At 42.4% G+C, this 12,001-nt stretch overlaps 1 protein-coding gene across 1 annotated transcript in view; it reads right to left on the bottom strand.

The window, feature by feature from the left end:
• Position 1: 1 nt before the first annotated feature.
• LOC149750853 (protein TASOR 2-like) overlaps positions 2 to 12,001 on the bottom strand; it is a 34,759-nt gene continuing 22,759 nt past the window's right edge. Inside the window, exons 11-13 of the mRNA XM_089902617.1 lie at positions 10,712 to 11,537; positions 9,913 to 10,333; positions 2 to 6,725 (exon numbers count right to left, since the gene is read on the bottom strand). Coding sequence (XP_089758743.1) covers positions 5,262 to 6,725; positions 9,913 to 10,333; positions 10,712 to 11,537 — 2,711 coding nt within the window. The 3' untranslated portion in view covers positions 2 to 5,261. The remainder of the gene's footprint in view (positions 6,726 to 9,912; positions 10,334 to 10,711; positions 11,538 to 12,001) is intronic.

The raw sequence follows: 12,001 nt of genomic DNA, 5'->3' as shown, positions 1-12,001 counted from the left end.
ATGCTGTTACCACAAATAGCATTACTTATACCAATCAGAGATACTAGGTGATGCACTTAACCGTGAGCCAGACACTGGGCCACACTATGGGAATAGAATAATTTACTCATTCAGTAGCATCTTTTATTGTTTACTGTGGCCAGGTGCTGAATTAGGCACTAAGATTACAGTCATGAATAAGCCAGATAAGGACCCTGCACAGAGTGGAGCTTATTCTAGAGGTGGATGACAAACAGTAACAAGTAACACCACCACCACCACCACCACCAGAACAGAACTTAATAATAACTGCAGTGAAAACAAGCCAGAAATGCTGAGGATGGGGTTGGAGGCTGGAGGCCAGAGCAGAAAAGGCAGAGCTACAACGTCTCACTGAATAAGGGACATTGAGGTCAAACCTCAGTGATAAAAACAGACCAAATTAGTTCTTGGAAGATGAGGAGGAAGAACTTTCCAAGCAGAAGACAAAGTAAGTACAAAAGTCCTAGACATGAAATTGCGTTCAAGAACTGAGGAAGGTTGGCTGTAGAAGCAGAGACTGAGGTACAGCCGATGTTTTCAAAGTACATAAAACCAGTATGTACAACTCCCTGGCTTATCACAAAGCAAATATTCATGAAACCACCACCCTGGTCAAGAAATAGAACATTAAAACTGGAGCCTGTGCTCCGCAGCGGGAGAGGCCACAACGGTGAGAGGCCCGCATACCAAAAAAAAAAAAAAAAAAAAAAGAAAGAAATAGAACATTGCCAAAAACCCAGAAGTTCCTTCTTGCGCCACCTATGGATCAATACCCACTCCCCTTACCTACCATCAAACCTAACAACGAATCTAACTTCCATGGTAATCTCTTCCTTTCCTTTCTTAGTAGGTTTGCTGCCTAAATATGCATCCCTAAACTTTATCATTTAGTTTTGCTTGTGGTTTGAACTTTATATAAACTGAATGGGTTTGTGCCTGGTTTCTTTGGAGTAACACTGTGAGACTCATGTTTTTGTGTACACAATTCTTTCATTTTCATTGCTATATATGTAGGGGTGGGTGTAGCACATTTTCTTTATCCATTTTACTGTTGATAGACATTTGCATTATTTCCAGTTCTTGGCTATGATGAATAATACCGCGGAGCACAGGCTCCGGACGCACAGGCTCAGCGGCCATGGCTTACGGGCCTAGCCGCTCTGCGGCATGTGGGATCTTCCCGGACCAGGGCACGAACCCGTGTCCCCTGCATCGGCAGGCGGACTCTCAACCACTGCGCCACCAGGGAAGCCTGCTACTCTTTTAACCCCGCTTCTCTTCACCTCCAGCCTCCTAAACCTATAGCTCTTCTTGCTCTTTCCTATTTGGGTGTTGGTTGATAAGGATTAGTGAGAACTTCCTAGTCAGGGGCCTCTACAGTAAAAGTTGCTAACATTTATTCAGTGCTAACTATGTGCCAGAAATGCTTCTAAATGCTTTCCAAGTGTTGGGTCACTTAATTCTCTCAACAATATTGTGATGAAGGTATCCATTTTACAGATAAGGTAACTGAGGCACTGAGAGGGGAAGATGCTTACTCAAGGACACAGTTAACAGATAGGGGAGCCATAGTTTGAATCCAGGCTTTACTCCAGAGCCTGCACTCAGACATTACGACTTGCTCAAGATACTGAAAACCTTCAGCGAGGCTGAACAGTGGATTATGAGTTTCCAGGGGACTAAGAGGGGTTGTGATTTGATGTTTTTAACACAGAATCCCTAAAATCACAAGTGATGTCTATTTGGCAGACTGGCCAGGCCTTAGAGCTTACGGCCTTTGGCTTACATTTGAACAGACTGCTGTTCTTCTGAACAAACGGTTTGGCATTTTTAAGGTTGGTTTATTACATGTCTAAAGACTGGATTCACTTATATCTTTCTTATTCCTGTTCTGATCTGGTTCCCAAAAGATGGCTGTGAACTTGAGAAGGGAGGAGTGTCTTCTTATTCATCTTTGTGTTTCCACAGTCTCCAGCCCTTAGGCTTAGTAGGTGCTCACTAAATGTTGGTCCACTGGAATTAAACCCCTTTAGTCTGTATCAGCCACCTTGAATTATGGGCCATGGTAAAGGTTCCCCTCTGGGACCACCAGGTAACCCTGTTCTGCTTGGCATTGACCTTTTTTGCTTTTTCCCTGCACACAGAAGCATTTTTTTCTTTATTCTGATTTAATGTGTGTGCGGGGGTTGGTTCTCTCTGATAACTACAACAGAGAACATATTATGCATTTTTGATTACTCTACATCTTTTGAATGTATGAGTAGAAAGGACTAGAAAATTTACCCTTCATTGCTAATTGCTTGCCTTCAATTTAAAGAGTAAACTAAATCCTGTTATTCTAGCTCAATCTATTTTATCTATTCTTTCAGATGCTTTCCTCTGTCATATCTTTCCTTTTTCTCCCTGTATCATTTTTCTTTTTTTTTAAGTTCTCAGCACAACCTCCAGGCTTGACCAGCATTCCTGTGTGCTCTCAGACTCCACCAAAGAAGAGGCAGATTGCTCTTCAATGATTTTATTATTATTTTAAAATTATTTATTTATTTATTTACCTATTTTTTGGCCATGCCGCGTGGCTTGTGGGACCTTAGTTCCCCGACCAGGGATTGAACCCGGTCCCTCAGCAGTGAAATTGCAGAGTCCTAACCACTGGACTGCCAGGGAATTCCATCTCTCTGTACCTTTTAATGAGCATTGCAGATCATTCATTTTGTACAACTTCTGATCCCCACCTTTTTGACAAACTTAATACCCATGCAAATATGAGTTTAAAGATTGAGGCACACTGACCGAACTCCCTAATCCCAGGCATCCCCAGGAGGCTACTGTCTCTCTTGAACAACCTTATCTCTGAGAGGCCCTAGGTTCCTGGAATAGGGCAGATTCTGCTTCAGAAAGGAAATGTAGTCATACTCAGAACATCCCCTAGGCCAACCCAGAGCAGCCAGGGTCTTCATTCCAAGGTTGGCTCTGAGCAGATCTGCTCTTCTCCAGACCCGCGCATGAAGCAGACTGACCTGCCGCCTGTGGGCATTCCAGCCCGTGCCTGCTGTGGACAGCCTCACTGTCTTCAGACCTCTCTGCTGGTATGTTTCCAACACTTTCACAAGAAAATTCCTAAGTCACTTCCTCCATGTGGCCTTCCTCCGATCAACCCCAAAGATCTGTGAGACCTCCTTTATTCTGTATCCCATCATCATCTAAATCCCAAAATTTAATTAAGGATTTTCCAGACTTCTTCTTTAGAATCTTTTCTGAAACAAATGGATTTGTGAGGATCTGGAAGTCATATATAAGCTTTCCTACAGTTATAGACTTTAAATGAAGTTTGGCTTCTATATTATATTGACACCTGTGAATCTGTTGCTTAATATCAATAAAAGCTCCCCAGACTCTCTGAGTGTGATGCTTTTCTTTCCAAAGGCACAGACCTAGGCTTCCTGGTGTCATCCTTCTGTATATAGCTGTGCTCAGGTCAGCGGTGATGGTCAGCAGCCTGCCCGGGGTGAGAGTCTCCCTAAAAGGGACCCCAGAAATTGATCTACCTTTCAAGAGGCTCCATCAGCATCCAGAAACACTGTACCCTATCTCGAAAGGCATCGGTCCTGCTGCTCTGCAAATCAATGTTCTCCAGGCCTCATTTTGGCAGCGTGGGCCCTGGAAGTCTTTCTGTGCTGTACTTCTGTAGCCTTCCTTCTTGTGCACCCGCACTGCAACCTCTGCAACTTCCCCTTACTTGGCGCTGGGATTTCAGGACCTAGGAATTTTCCACGATGTCCTTCTACATGCTTTTCATCGGCCGGCCTGGGCTGGCATGTCACACAAGGCTAGCTCCTTCGGCCAACCCCCTCTGCTTAGTCAGTGGCAGCTCCGCAAATGCTGGAGGGATGACTCAATGCACGGGAGTGTGTCCTAAATACTGCATTTGAAAGTGATAGTTTTCCTGAGCTTCTCATGACAATGACTAACCTCTCTGAATGTTTCTTTATGCCTGTGAATAGCTTATCGAAACGGATTAAGCATCCGTTTATGCATGTTCTTAGTAATACTGGCAATATAGTTCTTTTTGTTTGTTATGGAAATAACCCAAATTGGGAAAGGTAGCTTTAAAACTCCCCCGCTAACCAAAGCATGATCAATTGGGGAAAAAATTTTGAATTCTTTTCTTTTTCTTGTGAGAGGCATGGGAAATAATAGGAAAGGGAAAGTGGGGAGCACCACTCATCAAAAAAATATTTTAAGAAATGTGCTGGCTTCTATTTCAGGAAGCTTTACATCAACACTGTTAACAGACAAATGAAGGAAAAGGAAATGTGGATCATTGGTATTGGTACTTTTCAGAAAGGCTGATTGATAATATTTTCTTGTATTTGAGATAATCAAGGACAGAAAGCAATGTCACAGGATGTGAATTACTCCTCATGACGGTGAGGAAGGTGCCTATTTTCTGTCTGTTGTACAGTATGTCTGGGAAGTCCCTCCCACACTGAGTCCTTGGTCTTTCTTCCTCTGACCCTTTCACATGACTTTGACTCCTTATTGGCAGGGCCTTTTCCTAAGATTCTTTTGCTGATAATCCAGTCATGCTGTTCTCACACAAAGGCGAGTACTAGAAATAGGCATGTCAGGCTATGACACAGCCTTCCTCCTCCTTTGAAGGGGTAATGACCTTATTCAAGATGCTTTTATTAGGTCTCCTCTGCAAGTTACCGGAGAAAAGTCATTGCATTTCATTCACACAACCATGCTGCCACTGCCAGTCTGGGTGGTTCTTCCAAGTCTCGGTCAACCCCCGTTTTACATGGCTGAGGCGAGGTAAGAAGTTGGACAATGAATTGTAATAACCTGGCTGATTTCTTACTTTGATTTAAAAAAAAAACAAAACTAAGCATTATTATTTTTTTCTGCCTGTAAAAGTAGTCATTCCGACCGTAGAAAATACAGGGAAAACATAAAGAATAAAATTAAAATCCCACAAAATATCATCGTTATTAAATTTTGGTATTTTTCCTTCTATATCTGAGTTAAGTTATCTTGTCCCACTGGATGGGTGGGACCAACAAAAGAATTTTCTTTTTCTGTTATGGCCAAATCTACTGTTTCAACCTGGGAGGATCTGTCAGTTTTCTCATAGTGTGCATCACAGAGTTTAAAACTACTTGGAAATACAGCCCAAGCTGGCTGTGCTTCTTCACCTGGTACCTGGCAGTCAGGACTAGAAGCTGGTGACACTTCTTTAATTAAAGGACTGAAGGAGGGGGAAAAAAAACAGAAACAAAAACAAACAAAAAAAAAAACAAACAAAAAAAACAACTGAAGGAGAAGTCTGAACCAACTTGAACTTCCTCTGCAACCTCAAGGGCACAGGTTTCTTTCGAAAGTATGAAAGCCACTGTCTGTAAGTTATCACCTTTTCTCTCACTTTCTCGTGGTTTCATTGACGTGTGATCAGCAGAGTTCACATCAGGCACCTCTTCAGGCTCAATTATTTCTTCCGCTGTCTCCTGAAGCTCTAAGCAGGGTAACGGGGCCTCCTGCTGCTGCTCCATCTCACCAGCGGATGCTTCTTCCCAGGGACTCGTGGGCGGTGATATGGTGAGAGTGAGGTCAAGGTCAGAATCCTCCTCTGATAACTCGAGGCTGACTTCCTCTCTATTCACAGATAGGCTGGTTTGTTTGGTAAATGCAGAATTAAATGTTTCAAAACTCATATGTTCGCTGTTTAGACCACTCTTGTCATTCTTTAGTTCTGAAGAGCCATCCGAAGCATTCCTCACTGATGGGATGCAGTCAAGTGAATCTTTTTCTTCCAAGGGATCAGAAGCTGACGATGAGACTACTTCTTCAAGCTGGGACGACTCTACAGTGTCTTCCGAAGAGATGCTGAAGAGACTCTGGCTCGACAGAAAACATTCTTGAGAGAGCTTCATTTCTTCTCTGGGTAACAAATAACTAGAACTTTTAACTAGTGATAATGCCTCTGTTACAAGGCAATTATCAGACGGCGATGGTGAGCCTGCAACAGCCTGCCCTTTCTGTAATGAACACATTTCTTTAGCAAGTATCTCTCTACTCACTGAGAAGGCACAAAGGTACTTAGCGCCTTGTTGTCCTGACATTGCCAGAGAGGGAACGTCCCTAAGACCCTGTGTCTTTTCAAATGCGGACACAGGATGTCTAAGGCTTGTAGCAGGTGATACTTGTTTAATCAACTCCACATTAAAGGGTGTAGGTTTATCAGCTCTGTTTACAACTTCTGTCTGTATTGGTGCATAGGCATTTTTTTCAAAACTGAATGTAACTCGTTCCAGATTAATCACTACATACTCCGTATCATCCTCCCCTTCCAAGGATGACTGACATTCTTTGATTATAAGGCTGCTATGCTGGATAAAGCCCTGCAAAGCACCTGTTTTTGTTTGCATTTTTGCATGAAAAACATCAACTTTGCTTTCAAGGGTGCTGTACACAGACTTTTGAAAAATCATTGACGGACTGCTGATCCCATCGTAAGTCCTGGCGAATGTGGACTGTGTGACAGTATCATTATAAGATGTCACCTGTGTGCCATCAAGTGGCTCAAAGGTTTTATCTTCAGCAGGAATAGAAGATCCATTAGTTTGGGTACTTCCAATGCTAGAAAGCACCAGATTAGAGGTCTCTAGTTTATCTGACGACTCTTGTTCGGCTTTCCCCCCAGTTATCTGAAATGATAAAAGCAAAACAAATAAATTAATTTAAAAAATCAAGGGCCAAATAGATCTTTTTTTCAAGCATTTACATATGTGAAGAACAGAACAGACAAAGATCAATTTTAGTTTGCTCTGTTCTTTTGAATCTTCATAGGGCAGAGATCAAGCAAATCCCTCTCTTCTTAGGCTTAAAATACCCCCCAAATAGGAATTTGTTTTATCTAAATACACACACACGAGAACTCCAAAACTTTCTTAGTTGCACAGCCTTGTTTTTTTGGTTTTTTTTTAATGGACTTTTGGGAAGAAAAGTGGCTAGACCACTGGCAATTTAAAGACTTGAAAATGCAGACTGTTTGCTAAATAGCATCACTTAATTCAGAAATGCAGCAGTAGAGGAAAAAGTGCTCAATTAATTTAAATTATTTTTAGTAATATTAAAAGATAATCTTTAAAGCAAAGAATAACTTATTTTAAACACCAGCTTTCAATTAGACTATAAATGCACTGTCATCTGGAATGTTCCCATGAGGAAACACTAATTATTATCTCTTGTACTCAGAATACACTGATAAGCAGCTTTCCCAAGGTATCAATCTCTATCCTGTTAAATAAAAGTCCCTTACCCCTTAGCTGTCTTCTTAGCTTATAACTGGACATAATCTCTCTCTCATTTTAATACCTCCCTATTCAACAAAGCAGCAGAAAACACAGTGCAGCTTGCATTAATAAACTCAACTAAAAGGACTGATTTAAACAGCACCAGAAAGGATTTAGCATAAACAGTAACAGAAATACCTCTGGACAATTTTGATAACCTCATAAAAAGGCTGTTTCTTTTCTTCTTTTTTTTAAAGGCTGAAGAATGGTCTTGTTCAGAATATGGTAAAGTGGATTGACCATACAGTTGACCTACACCTGTAGCTCTGGAACACTACGGCCACAGATTTCCTGCCAGATTTTGAAGCAGTCGTGTTGTAAGTCAGGACCTGTGTTTCAAATCTCTTGTTAAAAACATTTCTGCCTTAGTCAAAGAAAGACACTGACCTGAGCAATTGGCAGGGAGGAGCTGAGACTTGGTTTTAAGGGGACACGACTGGCCAGATACAAAGCGTAGAAAACTCTTGATGGCACACTCATTCTGAGAACAGTTCTATGACCCTCCCAATCGTACTGTGGCTGATAATGTTGGGCCATAGTCGTGAATCTCACCATGCCTGTGCTCTTAGTGAAATGAAAACTTTGATAATCCTAGTTTGCCCTAGAATAGGGAGTGGTACAGGATTTAAAGGTGTGTGCACCTTTAAAGTATGGGTACAGTATTCAAGAAGATGACGGAAACATATTTCTAAGTATATGCTATAGAAAGTGTTAGGAATCGTTAATTTTAACATTCTACTTTCTACTTAATACTCTTTCATGTTTGCAAGAAAATCATCCCTAATTGGACATTACTAAAGTAAGTTAATATATATTACCACGACCGAAAATACTTTATAAGAAACTAGTGTGTGTATAAATATATATGTAATAATTAAAATCTGCCTGACTAAACATAAATACTTTCTTATTCTAAGGTAGTGATTTTATGTATCTCTTTGAGAATAAGATGAAATTTATGAACCCCATCCTCAGAAAAAGAACGCATACACACGTAACATATATTTTATGTGTACACATATAAACACACACATATGTGCATATATATACATAAATACATCCACAGAATTAGACACTGAGAAACAGCTAGAGTGTCCAGATCTGAGTCTTGGCCGGACAATTTACTATGTGCCTCCAGGCCATTCTGTACTTCTCCATCCTCAGTCTTCTCACCTATAAGATGGGTGGCACGGTCCTTACCTCACCCGGCCGTGTGAGAATTAACTGAGCTAATGCGAGTGAAGGGCTCAGACCAGTCTCTGGCCCACAGCGTTCCACCAGTCTTCATTCTGATGAAGATGAGCATCTGCAGACACTCACAGACCCTCTGAGGCTCACCCCTGGACCTGCAAATCCCCACGGAAGCCCAGGTACAGAAACTCAATGTTAACACAGGCACTGAAGGTGCCCAAACCCATGTAAAATTATTCTGTAATAAATCTGCTCTGAAAGCTTAAAAAGGCAGGTATTTTGTCAATCCATTTACTTAGAATCTTGATACAACTTTTTAATTTGCTCCAATTAAAATTCGATTATCAGGCTTCCCTGGTGGCGCAGTGGTTAAGAGCCTGCCTGCCGATGCAGGGAATACAGGTTCGTGCCCCAGTACGGGAAGATCCCACATGCCACGGAGCGGCTGGGCCCGTGAGCCGTGGCCGCTGAACCCGCGCATCTGGAGCCTGTGCTCCGCAAAGGAAGAGGCCACAACAGTGAGAGGCCCGCGTACCGCAAAAAAAAAAAAAAAAATTCGATTATCCGTCCTATCAGTTGAGAACAGTGAAATGAAACAAAGTGTATTTTTCATATTTACAAACAGTTATCTGCAGACTATGAGAGGTCTGGCATTTTATTTACTGTCTCAGGATTTGTTTTCTGTTTTGGTGGTACGCGGGCCTGTCACTGTTGTGGCCTCTCCCGTTGCGGAGCACAGGCTCCGGACGCGCAGCCTCAGCGGCCACGGCTCACGGGCCCAGCCGCTCCGCGGCATGTGGGATCTTCCCAGACCGGGGCACGAACCCGTGTCCCCTGCATCGGCAGGCGGACTCTCAACCACTGCGCCACCAGGGAAGCCCTCAGGATTTGTTTTTAAAAATATTTTTTAATATATTCAATTTTAGTTTCCTTTAAGGTTTATCAAAGATTTTTTATATTTATTATTACTGCATTTGATCCATAAACACTATTATAGGTAAACAGAATAAGTATTATTCACCTCTTTTAAAAGATAATAAGCTCAGAGAACAAGTAATTTGCCCCAAATCATACAACTAAAAAGCTACATAATTATGGTTGGCTCCCAGATCATCTGAGGCCTACGATTTTTTTCCTCCTTTTGTTTCTTCAATCAGGATGGTAGATAAGCTCCACCTGCAGACAATCCAGACTTTGTAAACTAAGTTTCTGGCATTCTAATCCTTTACATAGCTAGAGAATCCACTTTCCTAAAAGAAACCAATGCCTTGTTATGAATGTGATTTTACGTACAAAAAATATTTCTTCAAAAATAACACCAGCGTTTACAGTATTCAGCTTTACCTACCTCATTATTACAGGAATAGATGAAATTCTGGCTTTCTGGGGTCTCTGGATGACCTGCTGTTGCAAACATTTCTTTCTGCACCCAAAGCTCCAAGCCTCTCACAGGCGGTGGTTTCATGAAAGGAAGCAGGGGGTCAGTGATTGGGAAGGACACTTTGGCAGTAGGACCTCTGGGAGCCTCATTAGTCTCCAACAGAGGGTCTACGGAGCACCTTTCCACACCGGAGGACTCTTCAATTTCACTGAATTCAAACGATTCTAACGTGCTATTTATGCACACGTATTTTGCTGGGTTGCTGTGTTCTACTACTTTTCGGGATGATTGTATGACTTTGTTTTGATTGCTATAAAACAGAGCTACCCACATATGAAGTAAAAGCTTCACTTCTTCCATGGTATCTGGTAAATCAGTATTCCAGGGCCTGAGATTTTAAAGAAAGAAGAAACCAAAATCATTGAAAATGACTATTTTAGTTGATTATCTTATAAGTAAGTGCCTTAATTATTAACCTTAGTTTTTGTGTTCATTTTTATTTTAAAAATTACATGAACATGAAACAATGAGTAAAATAAAAATGAAGTTGATATAACAAATAATTACAGTGAATCTGCTTGGTATTATTCCCAAGTTACTGGATTTTACACACTTCCTTCTCCCTCCCCAGGGTTTAGCACAAGTATCCCTTCTCGCTACATTTATCTCAACAGAAAAGTTCATCCGTTTTCATCCAGTGTCACTCCCACTCACCCGTGCAGTGCTCTGACTACAGTCTTCTCCAGGGGGTTGTTGCTATACTTACTTGCCGTCTAAGCTGAACACGTAATCTGCTTCCCATACGAAAGTGACCTTAAAGGAGCCGTCACAGCTGAATACGGTACGAGAGCGGCAGAAGTCCTGCAGGCTGGAGGGCAGCACCCCGCTCCTGCGCCTGAGCGCTGGGGCCTCGGAAAGCTGCTGCAGTGGGGAGGTGACCTGCTGATGCCGAAATGGCATCACTTTCCCCACTGGGGTTCCCGCTTCAGGGCCTTTTGTGCCATTCTTGGCAAACGCAGGGCCTGGGGCCCCTCTCTGCTGTAGATGCTTCTTTGAATGTTCTGCAAGGAGCAGGGCATAGGAATGCTCCACAGCAACGACAGAGCTTTGGCTTGCGTCGGAACTTTCTAGGGTTTCCTCGGGCAGTGCTGACTGGGCTTCTGCAGGGGCCTGAATGCCAGCAACCAAGCTTTCTTCCTCCTGGCTGACCGTGGGGTCTGATGTCAGATTACCCTTATCAGAGGAGGGCTTGGATAACGGTCCACCTTTTTGACTTTTAACTCCTCTATGATATTCATGGTCTGATGTACCACGCAAAGAATGTTCTTTAGAAAGCAAAACATCGTTCTGTGGCAATTCAGAGGAGCAGGGCAAGTTTCTGGGCTCAGAGGATGGTGTGGTAGAGGTAGCAGCGCTTAATGCAAGATCAGCCAACATATTTAGGGCCTGGGAGTCACAGTTGACAATGGAGTTTTCAGGTGGGTCTTCTGGAGCCACTGTGATATTTTCTGGTTGAGCTGTACTTATGCTAATAACATCTTCTCGACCATCTGAAATTTCTGATTGAAGCTGTGAAGAAGTTTCTCCTTTGGCTTCAGCATAAAAGAAAAAAAGACACATAACACTTGATTTCCATAGAATTAATTCTTTGTCATATTCCTATGGTTCAGTGAAAATCAACAGTTAAGTCAACATATTCAAGAAAAACCTCTTGATATGTTGCATAAATTGTATGTTAAATTTTTATTACCAGAGTGAGGTCTTGTCCAACTTCCTGATGTATTATAATGTATTTACCAAGGAACAAGTCTTAAGGAATGTGCATATTAATTTAAAAAGAAATCACCCTTCAAAACTGCATGTACTCAGGCTTCCCTGGTGGCGCAGTGGTTAAGAGTCTGCCTGCCGATGCAGGGCATACGGGTTCGTGCCCCGGTCCAGGAAGATCTCACATGCCACGGAGCGGCTGGGCCCGTGAGCCGTGGCCACTGAGCCTGCGCGTCCGGAGCCTGTGCTCCGCAACGGAAGAGGCCACAACAGTGAGAGGCCCGCGTAC

This window comes from Delphinapterus leucas, chromosome 1 (assembly GCF_059928025.1).
Source record: "Delphinapterus leucas isolate spDelLeu-1000000601 "Yukka" chromosome 1, BTC_Dleu_Yukka2, whole genome shotgun sequence".
NCBI lineage: Eukaryota > Metazoa > Chordata > Mammalia > Artiodactyla > Monodontidae > Delphinapterus > Delphinapterus leucas.
The sequence above is the reverse complement of the archived record's forward strand: the minus strand, read 5'-3'. Positions and strand labels throughout refer to the sequence as shown.